This window comes from Mycosarcoma maydis, chromosome 14, assembly GCF_000328475.2.
Source record: "Mycosarcoma maydis chromosome 14, whole genome shotgun sequence".
NCBI classification, from domain to species: Eukaryota; Fungi; Basidiomycota; class Ustilaginomycetes; order Ustilaginales; genus Mycosarcoma; species Mycosarcoma maydis.
This window is the reverse complement of record NC_026491.1, coordinates 139,290-163,700: the sequence shown is the minus strand read 5'-3', so window position 1 is coordinate 163,700 and position 24,411 is coordinate 139,290. Positions and strand designations below refer to the sequence as shown.

General features: G+C 53.6%; 7 protein-coding genes across 7 annotated transcripts; 5 read left to right on the top strand and 2 right to left on the bottom strand.

The window, feature by feature from the left end:
* Positions 1–60: 60 nt before the first annotated feature.
* Positions 61–3,684, bottom strand: UMAG_04354 (uncharacterized protein; the record flags this gene model as incomplete). The annotated part of the gene is made up of 1 exon (XM_011392761.1): positions 61–3,684. The coding sequence occupies one exon, from the start codon at positions 3,682–3,684 to the stop codon at positions 61–63; it is 3,624 nt and encodes a 1,207-aa protein (XP_011391063.1).
* Positions 3,685–5,749: 2,065 nt separating this feature from the next.
* On the top strand, positions 5,750–7,195 carry UMAG_04353 (uncharacterized protein; the record flags this gene model as incomplete). Its single annotated transcript, XM_011392760.1, has 1 exon — positions 5,750–7,195. One exon carries the CDS (start codon positions 5,750–5,752, stop codon positions 7,193–7,195), a length of 1,446 nt encoding a protein of 481 aa, XP_011391062.1.
* A 973-nt stretch (positions 7,196–8,168) lies between these two features.
* UMAG_04352 (putative MOB1 protein) lies at positions 8,169–8,822 on the top strand (the record flags this gene model as incomplete). The annotated part of the gene is made up of 1 exon (XM_011392759.1): positions 8,169–8,822. The coding sequence occupies one exon, from the start codon at positions 8,169–8,171 to the stop codon at positions 8,820–8,822; it is 654 nt and encodes a 217-aa protein (XP_011391061.1).
* A 721-nt stretch (positions 8,823–9,543) lies between these two features.
* On the top strand, positions 9,544–15,660 carry UMAG_04351 (putative Arf family guanine nucleotide exchange factor; the record flags this gene model as incomplete). The annotated part of the gene is made up of 1 exon (XM_011392758.1): positions 9,544–15,660. One exon carries the CDS (start codon positions 9,544–9,546, stop codon positions 15,658–15,660), a length of 6,117 nt encoding a protein of 2,038 aa, XP_011391060.1.
* A 182-nt stretch (positions 15,661–15,842) lies between these two features.
* Positions 15,843–17,840, bottom strand: UMAG_04350 (uncharacterized protein; the record flags this gene model as incomplete). Its single annotated transcript, XM_011392757.1, has 1 exon — positions 15,843–17,840. One exon carries the CDS (start codon positions 17,838–17,840, stop codon positions 15,843–15,845), a length of 1,998 nt encoding a protein of 665 aa, XP_011391059.1.
* Positions 17,841–19,445: 1,605 nt separating this feature from the next.
* On the top strand, positions 19,446–20,387 carry UMAG_12261 (uncharacterized protein; the record flags this gene model as incomplete). The annotated part of the gene is made up of 1 exon (XM_011392908.1): positions 19,446–20,387. One exon carries the CDS (start codon positions 19,446–19,448, stop codon positions 20,385–20,387), a length of 942 nt encoding a protein of 313 aa, XP_011391210.1.
* Positions 20,388–21,871: 1,484 nt separating this feature from the next.
* Positions 21,872–24,163, top strand: UMAG_04348 (putative phenol 2-monooxygenase; the record flags this gene model as incomplete). The annotated part of the gene is made up of 1 exon (XM_011392756.1): positions 21,872–24,163. One exon carries the CDS (start codon positions 21,872–21,874, stop codon positions 24,161–24,163), a length of 2,292 nt encoding a protein of 763 aa, XP_011391058.1.
* Between the last annotated feature and the right edge of the window lie 248 nt (positions 24,164–24,411).

The following is a 24,411-nucleotide window of genomic DNA, read 5'->3' as shown; positions in this document are numbered from 1 at the left end:
AAAGCGAGACAGGAGAGTAAAAAGAGAAGACAAAATGTACAAAGAGAGTTATCGTTGGACTCAGACTTTCCTTCCGAGACCGGCAGAGGTAGATCTCCACACAGCCTTGGAGAAGACTCCGCCCCAAGAATCAAAGGTAGCAGTGAAGCACTCGGCCACCACCATCAGCAGTGCATACGACGTAAAGAACACCACCAAGATCGTTGCCCAGTATGGCACACCTGCAGCAAGCATCGTAAGGCACAACCATGCCGACCACGTCCACCAAATGACACCGTGCATCAAGAATACCGCAAACGCGTGTTTACCGATGTACGACCATACGCGCAAACGGAAGAAGGCTCGAAGCAGGTTGGAAAGGTCGGTGAGGATGAAGAAGCTGAATGACAGCAGCCAGGTGGCCGCACGTGGGGACGTGTAGCTAATGCCCGGGTCGTTTGTCCAAGCGTGCGGCTGCTCAGTGCTCCAGCCCGGGTGAATTCTGTGTTCCCGATCATCAAAGCCGTTGCCGGGCGCTCCAGGAATTTGAGAGAGATACTGCTGAACCCAACATGCGAGGAAAAGTGCCCAAGCGAGAACCTGGCCGTGAACTCGAAGCTTGTCGAGCGACTCGGGGAGGTGCAAGCCGCGACGTACAATCCCGGGAATTAAGGGAATGCCCTTGGCAGCTTTAGCCTGGTAGTTGAGCTTGCTATCCAGATCGGCTACCACGAGACCAGCCATAAAGAAGAGATCCCACGTGTTTGCGTACCAGCTAAGCGCGATGCAGAGACCGTAGAAAGTGAAACGCTTGTACGCATTCTTGATCTCGTGTGCAATGAGCGCGCAGATCAAGCATGTCCAGGTACCTTGGACAATTACGGGGATGGTCCAGAGCACACCTGTAGCATATCTAGTCTCTATAGCGGGTTGAATTGGAGGAGCCGACCACCAGAGCGAGATAAAGGCATTCAAAAAGACCATGACATTGTCAAAATTTTGCCAGTAGGACCACGTCGACCATGTCCTCGACGCCAGACGAGGAACCCATTTGAAGGCTCCCACGTCCATGAGGAAGTAGTTGGCCAGAACAGCGCCGAGAACTGGCAATGCCAGACGAGGAACGCGCCGAACCGTAGCGTCGGCCATGCTTTGCAGTCCACCCTTGAGCAAGTATCGGTTGGTCATGGTACGGGAAGGCAGCATAAAGAAAATACCCAGCTTGAGACCCTGGTTGACCACGATTGGACCGATGAGCGAGCGGAACCAGAACTCGAATTTGGGATAATGATGCGGAGCATTGGGTGTAGTGATGCCATAGTAGTAGATGAGCATGAAGTGGTGGAACGAGACCAGGAAACATGCAAAGCCTCGCATGCCATCCAGATAGTCGATCCTGCGTGCTCCGGTCGAAGTGAGCTGGGTGGTGCCTTTGATAAAGAGGAGATTGTTGATGCGGCGAATCATGGACTGCCAGAACGACTCGGGCAGCTTGACGCTCGTACCAGCACCGTCTCGAGCTTTGCGTCCCACTGTATCACCAAGCTCGGGTTTGGCGAGAGCGCCGATTTGACCATCAGCAGCATTTAGGTCTCGCTGTTGCCACTGGATGATTTGCGGGCGTTGGAAGGCGTCGTGGGTCTCGGAGCCATATACCTCATGGATAGATCCAGCTCTCGAAGTTCCTTCGTGCTGAAAGTCAAACATTGAGGAAGCGGCTGCAGCACTGCGCATCGAGGCGAAGGACCCGGCACGCGGTCGATGGGCGATCAGCTGGTCGTGGGTCATGTGGGTCGAATGATCCTGGCTGGAATCAGCACCTGGGAAGCCGAGATGTGAAGAACTGGCTTGGCGGCTGAATGTCGCAAGGTAAGGACTATCGACAAGCTCAATCTCGTCGTAGTCACTCTTGAGGCTGGTGGCATAGCTTGGACGCTCTTTGTTGTGCCCCGATAGGCTGTGCGAGTAGGCCGAGGAGGCAGTTTCGCCAACAAAGCCGGGAGCAACATAAGGGAGGGTTTGTGTTCGCTTCATGTCCTCGATCCATCTCGGAGTTTCAGCACCGCTGCCGCCAAAAGCTGGCAAATCATGTCCATTAAGCGAGTTCGAGGGTCGACTCAGACTGGAGGTCGAGCCAGCGAAGCGTGGCAAGACGCCTTGATTTCTAGCCCCGAACTCAGTGTGACTGTTGTAGGAGCGTGCGTCAGAGAGGTCATTGTCGGAATCGCTGCCATCGTCCGAGTCACTGTCGGAGCCGTAGACGAGGTCAGGTGCGGTCCAGAGGTGAACTGGCTGAGCTGCTGTGGCATGCGCTGGGCTCAAAGTTGCTGGCGTTGCAACAGAGCTGAAGCCGGACAGTTGCGCCTTGTCCTCGATCTTGTCGGCATCGACGGGCGTGACATGGCCATCGCTGCCGAGGCCAGAGTCGTGGGATGCGAGCGAGGCCATCTTAGGCGGTAACCCAAATCCATCTATGTGGGTTTCAGAAGACGAAGCCGAGATGGATCCACGCACTTTTTCCTGAGCCGCGATGGCAGCGGCTCGCTTCTTGTCCTTGGCCTTGATGGAGCGCACGACGAGTCCATGGGCGATGGTCATGAAAAAGATGCCGACAGCCACCGAGATAGCAATGACGCCATATAGAGGAGAGGTGAAGGGCACCTTGGACGGCTTGAACTTGTTGAGCGCAGCCAGATCGAAAGGCGTGCTGTCGCGAAGCGTCAAGTCTTCGGTGCTGCAAATGGCATCGGCATTGGCAGCAGCGATAGAGCATTGCGAGCTGAACTGGGACTGACGCACTTCGAGACTCGAGTTGAAGAAGAAACGCGTGTAGCGGACGTGGGTCAGGAGAGGCTCGCGGCGAGGTGGACCCTGGGATTGCGAACGCTCGCCGTTGGCCCAGGCCTGAAAGCTGATGGGTGCGGGCGTCTTGGGGAGGTGGGTTGCATTGACACCCTTTTGGATCGAGTGGAAATTTGCGCTATCGTTGGTCGCGGCGTTGCGCCACTGAAGCAGTTCTGGCTGCCAGTCGAAGCGGTGCTCGAGATAGTCGGTGGAGCCAAGAGACGAGATGTTGACTTTGACGGGTTGGTCACCATGGCCATAGGCGGACCACGACCACTGGAGCGTCGAGTTGCGAGGATCATTCGAGGTAAAGATGCCGATGTTGACCGTCTCTGAGTCGTTGTAAGCGGCGCTGAACTTGAACGCAGCGCCAGCGCCGCGAGAGATAGCAGGTTCGATTTGGGCACGGAAGGAGCCATAGAGAATGTCGCGCCTACGAGTGACAATTTGGGAGCCATTGACGATGCGATGTACATGCTCTGCGGGCGAAACCTGGAGTGCCAATGCATTGTCGTCAGCGAAGGTGTTATTGTAGCTGACGGCACTGCGGTAGGTGGCTAAGAAGCTGTTTTCCCACTTGTTGACGAGGTTGCCGACGAGTGACCATGTTTGTTGACCATCGCCGGTCTCTCCCGGAGACGCGCCACCATAAATGCGTGGCGACTGTGATGGCTGGGTGACGACATCAGTGAGGCCAGTTTCGTTGAAGTAGGTGATGGCGCGGTCAGTCCAGAGAGCATTTGTGAGCGGGTCGCGGTAGCCGCACTCGCACGCTGCTTGTGCAAGCGGTAAGCAGGATGCAGTTAGGACGAGCACCGACGCGATCAGCCTTGCTGGCGCCGTCTTGGTGAGAATGACCATGTCGAGCTACGACGAGATGTGGTCAGAGGCTGTTTGCGCTGCCAGTAAGAGAGATCGCTAAGCCGTATCCAGAGAGCAATGCCGTCTAGAGGCGAACGTGATGTCTTGATGTGCTTGCGCTTGTGCTATGAGAGGATGTTGAGGGTGTAAGAGAAGATGGTGTGGAAGTTCGGGGGATGAGAGAATGAACTAGGGCCACAGAGAACGCGAGTGACGGCGTGAGCGGGGATGAGTTTGCAATGGAAGACAGTCGAAAGGAATAGGCGAAGCAAAGTAATCGAAGATCGGCAAGAGCTGAGATGAGCAGGATCAAGCGGGTTCGCAAAGCCAGAGCTATCGAATCACGAAAGACAACAGATAGAGCGGATGATTGCCCAAGAAGACAGCCAAGGTGGTTGGTCTACGAGCTTGAACTGACTCAAGGTGGACAGGACCGGCCATTCACAGATTGAGAATTCGTGATTGCTATCTTTGTTGCAAATGGAGACCTGTTCAAGCAAAGTGACAACCGCTTGATGACTTGGCGATTGTCTCACATGGCGCCCAAACGACATTCAAACGATACAGTTTGGAACAAACGGCGACGGGTAAGAGCGACGTGCGAGGTGCGACGTGCGACCAAGTTCAGCGAGGCTGTCTGTGCTGCGCCTGGAGGCTGCATCTTGTGCCACACCCACATTAAGCGAGGCGCTTCGTCTCTTGCGTCAAATGAAAGCCGGTCAAGCCCCCTCCCTTAAAGGGGACCCTAACCCTCGAGGTTGAGGTGGGTTGCAGACCGAACAAGAACACGAAAACGAAAACGCAAATGAACACGAACACGAACCAGATTATGAGTCGTGAGTCGTGAGTCGTGAGTCGTGAGTCGTGAGTGTGAGAGTCACGAGTGATCCGAGTCTTTCAAATTTGTTTGCGGAACTTGAGTTCGGCAATTTTCAAAAGCCAAATTCTAGAAAAAGAATATTAAAATAAAATCCAAATGTCGTGAAAGAATTTACGCGACAAAGCGTACGCAGCTCAGCTGCTGCAGCCACAGGAGCCGAAGCCTCTGGTGCGTCAACCTCATGCGTTGGTTTTGCTACACAGCGTACGCACATCCCTACGCTTCAACCAACAAAGGCAAGACCGAGATCTGGGTGCCGTTCCAGGTCTTTGTCCTTACGCTCCTTTGGCGAGACACACCTACCTTACTTGTGGTCATGGCACCGCGAATTCACAATCGAGATTGACAAATGACTGACTCTCTTTGTGGTTTCAGTCGGCTAGCTTGCCGTAAAACAGCGCCTAATCGAAGACAGGCATGTTTGTTGTGCTGGCTCCAAAGTGTGTCTCTGAGTCTCGCGCTGGTTGGATTTTCTATCGCGGTTGCCCTTTCTCCCAGCAACCGCATGCTCGATCTCGGACTGTGTTTCATTCAACAAGCCCGTGTCTGTGGTTTTGCAGCAAGGATCTCGGTTGGATTGGCACTAACAGTTCGACGGTCGTCGACGTTTTGTTTCTAAAGCGAACGCTGATTGCTGTGACACTCACACAAAGTTTCTAGTGTCCTTTGTCTCGAGTGTCGGTCCAGGCGAATCCATTTCTGCACCTGCGCATCAATCAGGCCTGAGCCTTGTGAATGTGCAAGTGGCCCCTTCACGCTTTCGCAGAAGTCATATTTGCCATCGCAGCTCACCTCCTTTTGGTGCATGTAGCCTTGAAGTTTGACGCTCCACTTGAGGGGCGTTTACGTTCTCCTGTTCGTCTTTTCAGCACCCTGGAAGAGATCCGCAAAATTCCCCTTGGCATTTTTCTCATATCATCTCGTCTCCTCGACCAGATGATAGAGACTTTGATCTCGTAGGAACACACCTTTTCCGCCATCCTCCATCCTACTCATCCGAATCCTCTCCCTCCCACCCCCACCCCCAAGATAGCATAGCCTTCGCGACTGTCTTCACGTTCATCAAGACCAGCTTCGCATCTTCGTAGCAGACCTACAGATCCTACCTTGTCATCGAGTCAGTTTCGTCTAAGCTTCATAATCCACAGCTCCACGAACCATAGCCATCTCCATAGATCAGCCACCATGCAATCCCATGGCGGCTTGGCCACATTACTGGGCAACTTGTCTGCCTTTATCTACGGTTGGACGCCCATGATCCTCCTCATCAGCTACTCGGTCTTTAGCTTTTTCTTCTTCATTGTCATTCCACCCATCTGGCAAGCGGTGTTTTTCTATGTGCTGCTAATTCTGCAAACCCTCACCGCCCTATCCGTTTCCACCGAGGCGATGCAGTCGATTCGACCTTCGGTCAAAACCCGACGAGCATTTCGCAAAGCAGCCAAGGAAGGATGGGCCGAGACAGAGAACGGCAAACCATGGCCCAAAATCGATGTGATCCTCGTAGCTTACTTGCCCAACGAGCAGGACATCATCATGCGACAACTTCGCTATGCTCTGCGCGAGATCAACTATCCCAGCGACAGGATCATGATCAACCTTGTCTACAACACGCCCAAACCCATCGAGCCAGTCGAGAGCGAGCTGCGAGAGCTCGAAAAGGCCCACGCGAGGCTGCGCGTCATCAAGGTGCCCAACTCGACCTCCAAGGCGGACAACATCAACTACTACCTCTCGTTGGATTACAAGTGCGAAATCATCACGCTCTACGACACTGACCACTATCCAGATCCCAATGCACTGCGTTGGGTTGCACGCAGATTCCTGCAAGGCGGCATCGATATCATCCAGGGTCGCTGCTGTGTCTACAACTACGACGAAACTTGGTTAACCAGACTAGTAGCTGCCGAATTTGACATGATCTACGGTGTCATGCACAGCGGAAGGGCCGTGATGCAGGGCTACGGCTTCTTTGGTGGCTCCAACGGTCACTGGAACGCCAGTCTGCTCAAAACTCTGGGAATGCAAAAGCACATGTTGACCGAGGATATTGACAGCTCGATGCGAGCCATCATCTCGGGAGCTCGCATCGAGTACGACCTCAAGGTGCTCTCCTACGAACTCGCGCCTGAGACGGTTCCAGCCTTGTTGAAACAGCGCCTGCGATGGGCACAGGGTTGGACCCAGGTGGCCTTCCGACACGCTCTACCAGCGATTCGCAGAGGAGCCTACTCGGACGACAATGGCTGGAGGTCTCGTATCGGTCTCTTCCAGCTCCTCGTCTATCGAGAAATCTACTTCTATTGCAACTTGAGTCTCTTCTTTATCCTCTTCTCGGGTCTCATCCTCAGCTTTCCTCACCAAGGCTTAAAGGCTTGGTTCGATGACTTTGGAGGCTTTGCTATCTCGATGTGGGCACTCGCCATCAACCTGATCTGCCTTTTTGTGACCATTTGTATTACCCTCAAGAATCGTTCGAATTTCACCCACCCGATGGGCATCGTTGCTTTCGGCTTGCTAGCACCGTTCTACTACACCATAGTCAGCTTTACCTCCATCTTCTGCCACTTTCGCGAGTTCATCAAATTCGAAAAGTGGAACCCTACAGCGAGGGGAACAAAGAAGCCATAGAATTCCCTTGTACACTTTTCACCCTTTATTTTTAATCTAAGGACAGTGCTTACCGCGAGTCTTTTGTGCACTTTAGAAGTTAAGTTAGCAAGAGAGGGCTAACCCTATCAGCGACTGTAAACGCATGCTCGCGGTGAGTCTGGACGTGGAGGACGGGATCGATCGGGAGTGGACAAGATCGGGCAAGCCACTACGTTTTGCGTTTCGGTGTTGATGTGGGGCCAAGGCCACAGGCCATGGGCTGTTCTGAGGTATGTTGTGTTTTGCGATCCCACACTGTTTGGGATTTCTGTCTGCTTGGCGTGAATCGTGAATCTTGGCTCTTTCATTCCGATTTGTGATTCCGTGATAAATAGTCATAAAGTCCGAGCAGAGATTGAGTGCGGAATCAAAACACGTATGGTACAGCCAAACAGGCGTGAGGTTTCAGGTCAGACTGCCTAAATTTAAATTTGCGCGTTGAGATGGCGCTGTTGTTAGGGAAATGTGACACAGACGGCTCCCATGCGCAATGCTGCAGGGTCGACTTGGTGGTCGCGAGCCGTTAAGTTAACTTAGTGTTGATCTCTACAAGCCAAAACACGCGCTGCGAACTGCAAGCGGGGAGAGAGAGAGGAAGAGAGAGAGTCACGCGCGTTACGAGTGTTGGTTGTTGTTGAATCACTCTATTCACGATTTGCAATTTCGACCATCTCGAATCGTGAATTCGGCCGCCATAAACCCCTGAATCGTGGCGTGGCAGCCAACACCTTGTGCTTCTGATTCTCTCGTACATATTTCTCATCCATTCACGATTGATCGCCTTGCTATTGCTCCTCATCGTTCTCACAACGACCATCACGCACGTAGTTGAGATACACTGAGCATCGTTATATTCGAGGCTGCGGACACACCACACTTTTGCCTTCATCTCAAAACTACGACCACCCGACCACCTCAAGCCGTTCTCCAAGTGGTGACATCAGCATCTATAATGTCGTCCTTCTTCGGTCTTTCCAAGACGCGTACATTTAAGCCCAAGCGCAACATCCCAGAAGGTACAAAACAGTACCAGCTCAAGCGCTATGCCGAAGCTACCCTGGGAAGCGGCAATCTCCGACTGGCAGTGGTGCTTCCCGAAGGCGAAGATCTCAACGAATGGCTTGCGGTCAACACGCTTGACTTTTTTAATCACGTCAACATGCTCTATGGTACTATCACCGAATTTTGCACGCCGACTGAATGCCCCGTCATGTGCGCCGGCCCACGCTTCGAGTACCATTGGCAGGATGCCAACTCGGCGCTCTACCGTCGTCCCACCAAGATGTCAGCGCCAGAGTACGTCGACTGCCTGATGAGCTGGGTGCAATCTCAGCTGGATGACGAGGAACTCTTCCCGAGCAAGATTGGCGTGCCATTCCCCAAGAACTTTGCTGCTGTGGTCAAGTCGATTCTCAGAAGGCTGTTCCGCATTTACGCACACATTTATAATCACCACTTTGCCCAGGTGTGTGCGCTGAGTATCGAGGCTCATCTCAACACTTCCTACCGTCACTTTTTGCTCTTCATCACAGAGTTTGAGCTGGTAGAGCCACGCGAGCTTGCGCCATTGATGGAGCTCAACGAGGCTATCTTGGGCGAAGCATAATGTGCACACTCACATTGCTCTTCTTACGGACCTTTTCTGCTCGCTCTTCTAATCTGTACACGCTACATCCACTGTTTTCGCTCAATGCACACGTATCGATACCCATCCAAAATACGCTTTCCACCACCTTGGTACGAGCCAGCACCGATGCAGTGTTGCACGTTATAGGCGGCAGCATCAAGATGTTTTGTCCCGATACAGGCTCGGCAAGTTAAGCACGAAGCACGAAGCAAAAGGCGTGAAGGGAAACGATAAAATGTTAGACCGAGATACCAGCCAACGCTTTGTGAATAGAAATGGTGAATCGAGCCGCGCGAAATCGACGGAGTTGGTGCTCGTGCGCGTGCTCTGTCTGCAATCTGCATGTGGATCGGGCGTCTCTTCCCGCGCCGCATAGACACAGTCACAGTTCACCAGTTGCACTCACTCACGACTTGCACGCTGCCACTCAGCGACTCTGTTGCGCAACCTTTTCGTGGAGCGCTGCGCTCTCACTCTGTCCGTTTGGGATTACGAATCGTGAATCACAGAATGTGTGTGCTTTGTGTGTTGTTGGCCTTAGCACCGCCATGCAGTCTGAATCGTGAATTAAGTTGGTTCTTCTTCGGAACGATTTTCATTGCTGATCCCTCTGCCGACCTTGCTTCGCTTTCACCATCTTCACCATCCTTATCCCACCGTACGCTTCTGCATCGCTTCGATCAGCATTGCAACCTATACCATGGAAGACCACGAGGCTAACGACGCCGAAGCATCTTTCAAGCCCCATCTCCCTTCCGGCGGTGCTAGTCTAGTAGACCCACTTGATACAACCCACCCGACTGAGGTCGTCGAGCAGCATATCACCACAGAAGTCAACAACCAATGTGTACAATCGACAGAAGTGGCGGCTAACGACTTGTCGTCACAAGATCAAAGGGAGCAGCTGCCAGCTTCCGAAGAGATCCCTACAGACGTGTCGGCAACAACCGATACCGCTGAGCGCCCATCGAACGTGCCCGGTAGCTCTGTCTCGCACGTTTCCCTCAGCGATGCGGCGTACACAGAAGCCGCAAGTCGTGACGCCGACGTCTCTTGCCTCGCGCAGCCTGGATCGACAGCAGAAGGAGAAGCAGAGGCACGAGAGCTTCCCACCACGCAATCTTTACCAGAGCAAGAAACTCGCCAGATCATTGTTGACAACGCAGCCACTGAACCACCAGCAGACATCGCAGTGCAGCCAACTCCTGCTCCTCCGGAGGCTTCGAGTTCCCGCGCTAGCATGGTCAGGACTCGTCGCTCCTCTTCGGTCTCAACTACGGCCACAGCTGCCACCACAGTGCATTCGCGGTCCAGCCTCAAGAGCTTGAACAAGGGCAGTGCCGTCTTCGTCATCGGCGCGCTCGAGACCATCGCCAGCGCAAAGGAAGCCAAGAAAGACAAGGAGCTCAAAGATGCCGCCAACGTTGCTCTGGACATGGTCAAGGCTGCAGCCGCTTACACGGCTTCATCGCAATCAGCCGATCAAGAACAGCCTGTCTTGGATCCTCGTGTCGTCTTTGAGCCACTTCGTCTAGCATGCAGAACGCGAAGCAACAACCTCATCATCGTCAGTCTCGACTGCATTGGCAAGCTCGTCAGCTACGCCTTTTTTGCCGAGGATGATCCAATCCAAGTTGCAAGCGCCATCATTGCTGCCGGTCAGCCACCACAAACACTTGCTGATCTCGTCACCGAGACAGTTTGCGATTGCTATCACGAGAATTTGGACGACAAGGTGGCATTGCAGATCATCAAGGCTCTTCTCGCTTCAGTGCTCTCGACCACCGTACATGTGCACCAGTCCAGTTTGCTCAAGGCAGTGCGTACTGTTTACAACATTTTTCTCATGAGCAAGTCGGCCGCCAATCAGGCTATCGCTCAGGGGAGTCTGACACAGATGGTTCATCATGTCTTTGCACGCGTCCCTCGCGCCGCCACACCCGCCTCCGGTGCCGTATCCATGTCCCGCAGCACCTCCAACATGACGCAATCACAGTCCAACGGGCACACAGATGCACCCAAGGGCGAGACAGCTCTGCAACCCAACGACAACGCAGCCGACACGACTGGACAGCACGACGTGGACAATGCAGACGGCTCAGATTCTGTTGCAGCTGACACCACGGAAAAGATCACGCTCCAGACCTTTGAGGACCGCAAGTCGTTCGAGGGTGCATCAGAGCGCGACAATGCCGGCAGCCTCGCCAACATGAGCACGGCGGAGCTCTTTGTTAAGGACGCATTCCTCGTGTTGCGCGCGCTGTGCAAACTCACAATGAAGCCTCTCGGTGCGGAGAGCGAGCGCGACATCAAGTCGCATGCTATGCGTTCCAAGCTGCTCTCGCTCCACCTCATCCTCACCATTATTCAGTCGCACATGGCCATCTTCACCGACCCCAGCGTCATCATCCACAGTACCACCACTGGCGAGCAAACCCAGTTCGTTCAGGCGGTCAAGCAGTATCTGTGCCTCAGCCTCAGCCGAAACGCCGTATCGAGCGTCAACCAGGTCTTTGAGATTAGCTGCGAGATCTTTTGGCTCATCCTCGACGGCATGCGTACCAAGCTGAAAAAGGAGATTGAAGTGTTGCTCAACGAGATCTTCCTGCCCATCTTGGAGATGCGCACATCCACGGCCAGACAAAAGTCCATCTTGCTTGGCGTAATGATACGCCTGTGTCAAGACCCACAAGCCTTGGTGGAAATCTACCTCAACTATGATTGCGACAGAACGGCGTTGGACAACATCTACGAGCGATTGATGAATGTCATTTCCAAGATCTCGCAGACACACGTCTCGCCCTCTGTGGACGGAAAGGGTGACAAGGACGCTGCGTCAGCTACCACGTCTGGCACTGTATTGCCCAAAGCAAATGGATCTGGACCGGCAATCCCGCCCACGCTTAGCACTGCTGCGGCTAGCGAGACTTCGCACGACTCAGTCCCGTCTTCGTTCGGTGGTAATCAGTCGGTTGAGGCGCGCCTGAAACGACAAAGCCTTGACTGTCTCTGTTCGGTGCTGCGTTCGCTTGTAGTGTGGTCCAGTCGCGGTCCAGTCTCGTCGGAAGCAGCGGGTCACTACCTCGGCGGTCACCCTGGCGACAGCACCAGCTCGCCCCGTGCGAGCGAGGACATTCGTGTCGGTAACGAGACCATCACCGTCGACAGTGAGAACCTCATGGAAACGAGTCCAGCTGTTGGATCCCAAGGCTCCCCCTCCAACCTCGGTGCTGGAATTGCATCCGAGATCAGCCGCGGCCATACACCCGAGCCCCAAGACGATCCCAGCCGATTCGAAAACGCCAAGCAGCGCAAAACGATCCTCCTCGAAGCCATTCGCAAATTCAACTTCAAGCCCAAGCGCGGCATCGACGACCTCATCAAGAACAACTTTATCCGCTCGCGCGAGCCTGCCGACATTGCACGCTTCTTGCTCTATGCCGACGGTCTCAGTAAAGCGCAGATTGGCGAGTTCTTGGGCGAAGGTACGCCAGAAAGCAATGCGATCATGCACGCCTTTGTCGATATGATGAACTTCGAGGGCCTCGGATTCACCGACGCGCTTCGAAGGTTCTTGCAGGCGTTCCGATTGCCAGGAGAGTCGCAGAAAATCGATCGGTACATGCTCAAGTTTGCTGAACGTTTCATCCACGGCAACCCGGATGCGTTTGCCAATGCAGACACGGCCTACGTCTTTGCCTACTCGGTTATCATGCTCAACACGGATGCGCACAATCCGCAGGTCAAGCACAGGATGACTTTCAAGGACTTTGTCAAGAACAATTCCGGGATTGACGATGGCAAGAGTCTGCCCGAAGAATACTTGCGCTCGGTCTTTGATGAAATCCAGACCAACGAGATCAAGATGAAGGATGAGGTGGCTACGCCTGCACCTGTAACGCCTTCGTCGGGGTTGGCGAATGCGATTGCAACAGTGGGACGAGATCTGCAGCGCGAGGCGTACGTGTTACAGTCCGAGGGGATGGCGAATAAGACAGAGGCACTGTTCCGTACCATGGTTCGTGCACAGCGCCGTATCGGACCGCAGCAACGCGCCGCTGCAGCACAGTTCTTCTCCGCTTCGCACTTTGAGCATGTCAAGCCCATGTTCGAGGTTGCCTGGATGCCGTTCCTCGCCGGTATTTCTGGACCGATGCAGGAATCCGACGACGCTGAGGTGGTCGAAAAGTGTCTCGAGGGTTTCCGCGACGCCATCAAGATCGTCTCGCTGTTTGGCCTCGAGCTCGAACGGAACGCTTTTGTGACAACGCTGGCTAAATTTACCTTCCTCAACAACTTGGGCGAGATGAAAAGCAAGAACGTCGAAGCGATCAAGACACTGCTAGGCGTCGCGCACAGCGAGGGCAACTACCTCAAAGGCAGCTGGCGCGAGGTTCTGACATGTGTCAGTCAGCTGGAGCGATTCCAGCTCATCAGTGGTGGTATGGATGGTCGACAGCTCCCCGATCTGGGAAGGAGAAGTACCGCTTCGGCCAACGCCGCTTCCGGAGCTGCCAACAGCCGACTTCGACAGCCATCCCTGCCTAACAGTGAGGTGGTGCAGGCAGGCGCATCGTCGGAAGTTACTGTCGCGGCGGATATGGTGTTCTCTTCTAGCGCTTCACTTTCGGGTACAGCCATCGTCGACTTTGTCCAGGCGCTGTCTGATGTCTCTTGGGAAGAGATTCAGTCATCAGGTTTGACCGAGTATCCGCGCATGTTTTCGCTGCAGAAGCTCGTTGAAATCTCCTACTACAACATGGGTCGAATCCGCATGGAATGGTCCAACATCTGGTCCATTCTCGGCGAGCACTTCAACATGGTCTGTTGTCACCCCAACGTCCATGTCTCTGCTTTTGGACTCGACTCGCTCCGGCAGCTTGCGATGCGCTTCTTGGAAAAAGAAGAGTTGCCGCATTTCAAGTTCCAAAAGGATTTCCTCAAGCCGTTTGAAATCACAATGCAGCGTAACAGGAATTTGGAGGCCAAGGAGATGGTGCTGCAGTGCTTGGAGCAGATGATCCAGTCGAGAGTGGACAACATTCGTTCTGGATGGAGGACGATGTTTGGCGTTTTTGGTGCTGCATCTGTGGCGCCTTCCGAGAGGGTTTCAGCTTACGCATTTGACCTGGTTCGGCAGCTCAACGCTAAGCACTTGGGTGCAATCATCGTCAATGGATCTTTTGCGGATCTGTGCATCTGCGCAACGCAGTTCGCTAAAGCAAGCAAGCAAAAGATCAGCTTGCAGGCGACCGAGCTTCTTCGCGGTCTGGTCGCATCGATGCTCAGCGCCAAAGAATGTCCGATCGAGGAAGGTGGTGATCCGGGACCGGCGGCTAGCACGCCCATGTCGGACGATCCGATGGTTCGGTTCTGGTTCCCTGTCTTGTTTGCGTTCCACGACATCATTATGACCGGCGACGACCTCGAAGTGCGACGTGTCGCGCTCGACAGTCTCTTTTCTATCCTCAAGCAATACGGACGTTCCTTCCGACCCGATTTTTGGGACACGGTGTGTCAAGAGATCCTCTTCCCCATCTTTGCCGTTCTCCGCTCTCGCCAGGACGTGACTCGCTTCTCCTCGCACGAAGACATGTCGGTCTGGCTCAGCACGACGCTCATTCAAGCACTGCGCAACTTGGTGGATCTCTGGACGTTCTACTTTGAAACGCTCGAGAGGCTTTTGCCGGGACTGTTGGATCTGCTGTGCGCATGCATCTGCCAGGAGAATGATACGTTGGCGAGGATCGGTACGAGCTGTTTGCAAGGCTTGTTGGAGAAGAACGTGCGCAAGTTGAGTGTGGACAAGTGGGGGATGGTGGTGGATACGTTTTTGCAGTTGTTCAGGACTACGACGGCGCATCAGCTGTTTGATCCCTTGTTGAGGGCGGATGGGTCGAGTGCGGGCGGTGGAGGTGCGCCGACTGACTCGCCACAGGACGTAGTGGCAGATGGCGCTCAGCTGGCGGATGGTGTACAAGGACCAGGTGCGGTTTTCCCTGGACCTAGCTCGCAACAGCTGCCTGAAGGGGAGACGCAGCCTTCGACCACAGCCGCGACCGTCCAGCCAATGTCGAGCTCGGATCGACGTCGAGCATTCAAGCAGATCATTGTCAAATGCGTCCTCCAACTGCTTCTGATCGAAACGACGCACGAACTGCTGCAAAATCAAGAGGTCTACCAGACCATGCCGGCGGCTCAACTGCTTCGACTCACATCGGTGCTCGAAGACTCATACGACTTTTCGAAACGGTTCAACGCCGACAAAGAGCTTCGAGTGGCGCTCTGGAAGGTGGGATTTATGAAGCAGTTGCCTAACCTTCTCAAGCAGGAATCGTCGTCGGCTGCGACGCTGGTGCATATATTGGTGCGAATGCACGCGGATTCGCGAGCGGACCACGTGGTGCTTCAATCGCAGATCCGAGAGAAACTTGTTCCGCTCGGCTACAATATTGTCTGTGGCTTCCTGCCGCTCGACTCGGAGACACAGGCGAGGAACATTGCAGCTTGGAGCCCCGTCGTCGCCGAAATCTTTGCTGGTCTTTGTACCCTGAATGACGATACGGACGACAGGGTGTTTACCAAACACAGTGCCGAATTCTATGCGTTGGCAGTGGATCTTTTAAGCAGAGAGCCGCTCCCGGGGGAGATCGCCGAGTCGTTGAGAGCGTTCTTGTTCAAGGTGGGCGTGACGAGAGGCATGATCGATCCCATCAAGGAGGAGGAGCGCAAGAGGAAGGTGAGAGATGGCAAGGAGAAGGAAAAGCTATTGGGCGAGGGCATGAGGAGGGTTAGTATGCAGCAGGTGGAACATTGAGCTGCCGTACGCTCTTCGAATGACAACCTTTTTTCCAGCCATGCAAGTATCGAGGTGGTTGTCGAAATGGCAATCGTGAATGTTTGTGTGCTTGCCAAAACGAGCGATGACATGCCAACTGCGCGTTTCGGTGAGGGTTTCCCATGATGCGATGCTATTGGCGTATTGAATTGCTGTTTTTCTTAGACCCTACACTTGTCCCACCAGCCATGATGGTTCCTTGCCGCTAAGGCCTTCAAGAGACTCTCCTTTTTACACATGCCATCCTTCCTCTGCTCACAATCCCTGTACTGACCTAAGGGAATCACAGCATCGTTGAGCTTGAACCTGACCAACTCGTACTCGTCGGCGCAATCCCACAGCTCGACGACCAACCTAGCCGCGAATGGCACCAGTTTGCTCGTCTTAAAGTGACGCATTTCGTCGACACGTTTCCCGTCTACTGGCACGTCGAGCCTCTCGTTAAAATCCGCAAGATCTAGCGCAGCCAACACCGAGGTGATGGTGGAATCGTGAGTAAAGTCGACATACAACCTTCGATCTAGCGGGAACGTTGTGGCGTCCAGGTTTAGGGTGGAATTCTCGCTCGTCTGCGTCTCGAGCTTCCACGGTGTTCGAGTCAACCTCGAAACCAGCTCGTTGACCCAACCCAAGCCATACGCCTTGCCGAGCGGTGAAGTGGCTCCATTGGTGTTCATAAACTTCAAGTCCCAGGCGTATTCGTAGTCCAACCATTCTTGCTTGGTAAACAAAGCGCAAAAGTCGCTATAGCCAAAGGCGACCGTATCGTAAGAACACATCTGTTGCATGCCAAACAACAAGGTCGAGTTGAGCTTGGCTCCACCAAAGTTGGGTCCAAGACGAAGGATGGCATCTTGAAGGTAGATAGCTGCCCATTTGTCAGCCATCGCCCCGCCGGGTGACGATCCGGGTTTCTTCCATGCCGCACAGGCGAATTCAGGTGCAGTGGTGGTGTTGAAACCAGGATGTTCGATTTGAATCTCAAACGAGCTTGTCGAGGTCCAGTTGCTACCAAAGAACCCGTTCAGCCAGGCTAGACCGGAATCAACGATTCGCTGTTGACTGCCGGCTCGGGCGAACAGTGTCTTTGGTTTTCCGTGCGCATCTTTTTCGGCGAGATCATCGGCGACAAGCTTGCCGTACAATAACGCAGCTTTGACGCCGGAATCGTAAAGTTGACCGCGGCCGACAGGGGTGAGCAGCTCTTCACCCACGCCGAACTTGTAGTCGTTCAAGAACGAGAGACTGCCAGAGTAGCGAAGCGACGGATTCTGGCGAAGAAAATCGCGCAGGACATCCGGCGGTCCACCAGCGGTAGGGTAGCGTGCTCCATGACGATGCAGCATGTGCGCTTGCGCGAGGCGGCATGCCTGGCCAGAGGCGGAAGTGGGTGTACCGGCGTACTTGGCGTCATCGATGCCCCAACCTGAGGATGAGAGATACGGGGTAAGCGGACCCATGTGTTCAAACGGTTTGAAGCTCGCATCTTGGAAACCTGGGATGGTGGTTTGAATGGGTGATGCCCCAATGGTCTGTGTTGGTGCGGCTGCTGTCCTCGTCATGTGTTCTGCGAAATCAGGCGGTGTTCCTGTAGTGTAGAACCCAGGATACCCAACAGGTTTGTTGAACTCGAACGGAATCACACCGCTTTCTCCATACCACTTGTCACCCATGTAGTCGTATAGTTTGGACGGTGAAACTCCAACTTTCGGACCTAGTGCAAAAGCGAATGCGCCAATCACCAACAACCCCCCGCCAATAATCATGCTGAGCCGCATGCATCTCACTCGCTGTCTTCGATTGCGCTGCGCCATCGACGCAGGCATGCCCGCACCTCGGCTGTTCACTCCTGGTACGTCTCCTTCGAGGAGACCGCGAAACCAAGCGGGTCGACCCGTTTTGTCGATACGCGTTGAACTGTTCGAGTTCTCCAGCACACCACGTGCGGGGAACTTCTCCATTCGAGGAGACTTGACGTCATAGTTTCCATCAAGATCGTCGTAGACGTCGGTGACGCGAGTGTTTGGATCAGGGTTTCCAGAGACAGATTGTATACGTGACATGCCTGAGGCATCGGTCGAGAGTCGGTGAAGGATAAGTGAATCTGCTTCCAGATCGTCGTCTGATGATCGGCGGTCTTTTTTGGGAGCAGAAGGCATGGTTGCGGGTCGACGTGAGCGCTTCTAGTCGCGGGTGCAGGTGCATGCGTTTGTATAGATGATTCGACGATGGTAGCTTGCGGCAAGGAAGGAGCACAGGAGCATATCGTGTGGTTGGCGGACCAACCTCGCTGATCTGTGATTCATGAATTCATAAATCACGAATGGGTCATGACCTGCAGGGTCTCACCTTTTCGCACTCGTGACTGGTGCTTGGCCCGTGTCAATCACGAATCACGAATTGTTGTTGGTATCCGAACCCCGAGAACCATGCTTGTGACAGTCGACGCACCGAAGCACCACGCGTGACGCTATGGCGAGTAACAGACAAGAGAGTCGTGAGTCGTGAGTCACGAGTCACGAGTGACGCACGACGCTAAATTTATTTGTGAGCTAAGTTAACATAACAATGTTAGAAAATAACTACAATCACGAATCATGAATGAATCGTGAATCACGAAATCACGAAATAATAAAATATTCGTAGACGGTGAATCTTAGATCATTAATTTTTATTTATATTTTATTATATTCATACACCGATCCAAGCCTAGAGAGGCTTATGCGGCAGTCAAGAATCGAAATTACAGGCGCAAGGTAGGTTAGAGCAATTCCCGCTCCCTGTTGACGCGATCCTGGCGCCGTTCACGGTTTCTACTTGGGCATCTTTGCCTTAATATGGGGCTTGCTGATCCTTCTTCAGTGTCATGGACTGCTTTGCGAGCACTTCAGGGTTGCGCTCACACTGCGCTGCCCCTGAAGACCAGTGGCTACTGCAATGCTCTTGCCAGACTCAATCACGGCACCCATCTTGCGGGCTGTCACGTCCAAATTGTCGATTGGATCCGGAAGACTAAGGTAGTTACCCTCCGGGACGGTACTGTCTGAATAATCGGCATTACCCGAGGTGCTTCCAAACAAGGTCGTGAGGTCTTCGTTGTTGTCGGTCATTTTGAGGGGTGAGATTCATAGCGTCATGTCGTGTGATAGTTGACCTGTAATACCCTAAGAACAATGGTTGGGTTAGATAAACCTACGACGTCAGCTTACTGTGAGTCTCCTTCGGGGACGTGTTAGGTTGCGGCAGAGAAGAAGATGGAGGCGGTCCTCCCGGGACCCGCAGCGATTACACTTGTCGGTCTTTTCTGGGACCTTGCGCACCTTGAGGCAAGAATTTGTGCTCGCGTGTCCGGCTCTGATATTGGGCAGAATGGATACCTGGTCCCGTAGGAGATGTTTATAGAGCTTGGCGGTTTCTCCTGCTTGTAGGGTATTGATCGCCTTGAGCTCTGAACCGCAGGGTGATGATTTCCAAGCCTGGTTCCAGGCCTGTGTTGTCTTCCGGTGGATAGCGAGCCGGGCGCCAGCTTCCTCGCGGTGGTCCGCTGGGACTCTGATTGCATCATCAACAGCGCCTTGGGCAAGGGAGTCCGCCCGGGTCCTCTCGCATTCTGATTATGTGAACCCGGTGAGATGACTCGTGACTGTCGATTCCACTTCGAGACGCCGACCTTTCACTCTCGAGACCGTCGTCCAAAGTCCTGCCTTCCAACCATCAACACCTCGACACTGATTTTTTTACCCCCGCCAAAACCCGATTATACGATGGGTCACAGCATCGTTTCGCCGCGATACTGGCTCCTGAAGCTCACAGCTACATTGGTCCGGTCCCTTGTGTATTGGAAACGAGGCACAGAGCGTTATCTACGAAGCCGACCCTTGCCTGAAGGAATCGTTCGTGAGACATTACAAATTCCCTCTCGAGACAAGGGCCGCTTCATCGGAGTCGACCTCTACCGCCCAGCCGATACTTCTGCTTCGGCAAAGCTGCCTGTTGTCGTCAATTGGCACGGTAGTGGCTATGTGATTCCTAGCTGGGGTGAGGATCGCGAATTCATCATCCAGGCTGTCAAGGCGCTAGGCTGCAGCGTTCTCGACTGCGATTACCGCAAAGGTCCCGAATACCCCTTTCCGTCTGGAAGTGATGACGCCCAAGATGCTGTGGACTGGGTGCTGACGCAATCGCAACGCTTCGACATCGACAAGTTGGCACTCTCCGGTTTCAGTGCCGGCGCATGTCTCGCATTGAGCACAGGCAACATCTTTGGCCCGAACAAAATTCGCGCCATCTCTTGCCTCTATCCTCCCATTGATGTCAGTCTCGAAACGCCGGAGAAGCCGGTACCTTATGAACCTCGTAGTGGCATCCACCTGTCTCCTCAGGCGGTGAACCTGTTCAACAATAGCTACCTGTCGGCCCCCACGGATCGAACACAGCCAAGATTCCGTATTCGTGGTCTCGAGACCTCTCGTTTCCCCAACCATATCTTTGCCGCTGGTGGCGAGCTCGATGTCCTCCACGACATCGCCAAAGAGTACTTCGCCGAAGTAGCTCGGCTTGAAAAGGACAAGAAGATCATTTTTGTCAGCGTAGAGAGGGAAGAACACGCTTGGGACAAGAACCCACTTGTGCCCGAGTCGATCGAATCGCGCGACGACGTCTACCGTCAGATGTTTGACAACATCAAACAAGCTTTTAGCAGCTAGATGTTTTGCACGCTACAACTGATGTTGGACACCTATTTAAGTAGCCCTTTAAGAAGTATAGAGATATTGCGCGTCCTGAACTCATGATTTCCTCTGTGCCTGAGATAGCTCACTCCAGAGATGTTTGATGCTGATAGCCTGGAAGAGGGTTGTGGAAGAGTTAGTGCTGTGGTGCAAACCCCTTTTCAGCGCCTGACTGCACTGTGGCAATCTCCGTCGGGCTCGAATAGGCGCTAAGCGCATTTCAGCTCGTGCTGCATTTGTTGCTCCATGTTGTGCTCACCGCATCTAGTAACTTTCGGGCTTGACCGGCAAAAGTCGACTGGCTTCGGGAATGCAGAGTGAGGAGAGCAAGTGAATCACGTTTTGTCTGCTGCGCTTTGCTTGCTGGTGGACGACGACGATACATTGAGCGTGAGGAGTAGAATGCTCTCAGCCTCGTAACGCTCTTGACGTTGTCATTGGACCCAAATGCTGTGCCTTTGAATTCATCGTTAGTCGTGGATAATCACTCGTGGAGGTGCAAGCAGAGCTGATAGTGAGCGCGTTTTATGACAAGGACGGTGATCTGCTTTGGAGTGCGTTTGCTTGACAACATGACGATCTAGCGTCATGCGGAATCCTGAATAGTATATTCACCTCGTAAAACGTCGATTTGTGATTACTGTATGTTTATTTTATAAAAATTCATACACCGACCCAAGCCTAAAAAGGCTTATGCGGGAGTCAAGAATCGAAGATACAGACGGAAGGTAGATACTGTAGGTCATATAGAGGCGCAAAGTGTTGTACAGTCAAATCCGCCCCTGCTTATTCATGGTGCATGGGCAGAGCAAGAGGGGTCCCGAACGACGTCTCGGCCGAAAGGCGGTGCTGCCAGATACCATTGTTTGGAGTGAGTTGGTCATGATGTGTTAGATGGGAGTGATGGAGTGGGAAGGTTATGGGCTGGGCGACAGCGTTGCACCACGTACAGGAAAGCGTGCTCTCAGGTACATAATCACCGCTATAGCGAACTTTGGCTCGTTCAGAACCTGTTTGAAGGACGTGAGGCGCTGATTGCGGGTCAGGTGGCCCGCCTGGCAGAGGAACTCCTCAAGTCGTGAGTCTCCATCGGGGAAGTGTTAGGTTGCGGCAGAGAAGAAGATGGAGGTGGTCCTCCCCTGACCCGCAGCAGAATCGTGAATCGCAAATCTTCAGGATGACGGAGTTAACCTAGAGCATGCAGACGCGGACTTTAGGCGACTGCAAGCTTCTGCACCGAAAGTGTTGGTCTTGGATCTTACCACGCATTTTTCCGGATGTCAGTTCTGTTTGCACGGACAGCTGAGCAGTGCGCGTAGCGAGAAGGTGGGGAAGCTTTGGATTGCGGTAGCTACAAAGCAATCCCACACTCAAGCTCAACCTCCACCTCGAACAGCCGCAAACTGCGTTTAGCATAGGCCGCCCGGACTCGACCATAGACTAGACGACTTCGATGGAACATGACCAAAGATCGAATTGCAAATGATGGCTTGAGCGCGCCTTCAGGGGATAGCGTCAAAGAGTCGTACTGCGATATACTCATTATTGGCGCAGGTCCAGCCGGACTCATGGCTGCCAACTGGCTGGCAGTACAAGGTCTAGGACCCTCGGTGCGCATAATCGACAAGCGTAACGACAAGATTTTCAACGGCCAGGCCGATGGACTCCAGTGCCGGTCGCTCGAGATTTTGCACAGCTTTGGTTTAGCAGAAGGCATCTGGCGCCAAAGCAACCGCATGATCGAGATGCAATTCTGGAACCCGGGCCCGGACGGACAACTGCAGAGAACCGGTAGGAAGCCCGACACTATTCCCGGCATTTCGCGCTGGCAGCAGTGTGTGCTTCATCAAGGCCGTATCGAAAAAGTCTTCCTGGACAGTATCGCCGAGCACTCTAGAAACAAGCTCAGCGTCGAGCGTGCTATCCTGCCTGAATCGCTCACGGTCGATGAAGCGGCCGTCGATGATTCTGAGGCTTTTCCGATTCAAGTCGAGGTTCGCAGGCTATCGGAAGAAGAAGCTACGGCCTCGCAGATGGGCCAGAGCATTCCCAATGGTCTCTTCCGCTCATCGCTCGCTCCAGATGATACACCGTCGGCAGCGAACGATGCTCGTGTTGAATCTGGAACTCGCGAACGTATCCATGCCAAGTATGTGATTGGCTGCGATGGCGCCCACTCGTGGACGCGTCGCCAGATGGGCAGCAAGATGGAGGGTGACCAAACATCGTTCGTCTGGGGCGTGCTCGATGCTGTACCTATCACCAACTTCCCCGATGTGCGCAGCCGCTGTGCTATCCACTCTGCCGACTCAGGTAGTATGATGATTATCCCGCGCGAGGATGGCCTAGTGCGATTCTACATCCAAGTCTCTGAGCTCAACAAGGGTATAGACCGATACAGCATTACACCGGAGATGATCCTCAAGACGGCCAAGGCCATCATTGCACCTTATACACTCGACATTGGCGAGGGCGATCTGGATTGGTGGACGGCCTATGTCATCGGACAACGCACCGCTGACAAGTTTTCGCTTTACGATCGCGTATTCATCGCCGGAGATGCATGCCACACCCACTCGCCAAAAGCTGGCCAGGGTATGAATACTTCGATGCAAGACGCGTACAATCTGACCTGGAAGATCGCCTCCGTGATCAAGCGTGTCTCGCCAAGAAGTATTCTGCCAACGTACGAGATGGAGCGCAAACAGATTGCGCAAGACTTGATCACGTTTGACCACAAGTTCAGTCGTCTGTTCAGTGGCAAGCCTGCGAGGGACGAAGCAGATGCTGCAGGAATCTCGATGACCGAGTTCCAGCAGGCGTTTGAAAAGGGAAACCGTTTTGCATCGGGTTTGTCGGTCGACTACCAACGATCGCTTATCACCGTCAAGCCGGAAGGTAGCAGTCACACTTCGATTGAAGGCGGAATCGTAGTCAGTCACGCCAAGGTCGAAGCGCCTGCTGACCATGTAGTGAGTGATGCCGGTTTGTCTGGCGCATCAGCAGGAGAAAAGCGTATTGAGCCAGGCAAGAGGTTTAACACCGCACAGGTCGTCTGCCACGCTACCGCGCTCCCATACGAGCTGGCGGACTGGATTGTATCGGATGGCCGATGGCGTATCGTGTACTTCTGCGGCGACATTCGCAATGCTGACTGCAACGGTGAGATGAAACAGGTTGGCGACTATGTGGCTCAGCAGCTAGTGCCTCACTTCACGCCGAAAGATCAAGACCCTGACTCGATAATCGAAGTGTTGACCGTTTCTGCTACACCGCGAGGCGAGAACGAGTTGCAAGACTACCACGAGGCTCTTCGCCCATCTACAAGCCGTCACCATCGCCCGACCGCCGATAACACGTACAACGTTTCTGCAGACTATCACAAGATCTTTGTCGACGACGATTCGTATCACCAAGGTCACGGCCAGGCGTACCGAAAATACGGATTGCGACAAGATAGAGGCACGCTTGTCGTCATTCGACCCGACGGGTACGTGTCGCTTCTTATCGCAGCTAGGCAGTACGATAAGTTGGGAAAGTTCTTCGATAAGGTCCTGTTACCTGCGAGTAAGCATTTGACTCATCAGCACACAAGGATCAAGCGTGAGCAGGCAAAGTATATGCTTGTAGAGAGCGAGGAGGAAGTAAAGCCAAAGTTGCCAGCTAGGGCAGAGCTACCAACCAGCACGTTGGCGCGCGCTCATTCACAAAAGACGACACAGGGGTCTGCCGCCCCTACGGCTGCTATGTAGAGCTCAGAATTGCGTCCAGTGCGTAACTCGACTCGAGATGGACGCCAAATTCGCATAGCAATCTGGTCATGTCGTCAGGGCAAAACACTTGGAATCACGTGCTGGTTCTGTAAGTCCGACGCTGTTTGGACTGCATTGCGCAGAGACCAACACCTTGCCGTGGATTCAGTCGATCAACGCCCTAGCCCGTCGGATTGTCTCCACAGAGACCGATAGCTCATTTCTGTGGTCGAAGGTGCTCCAATGCA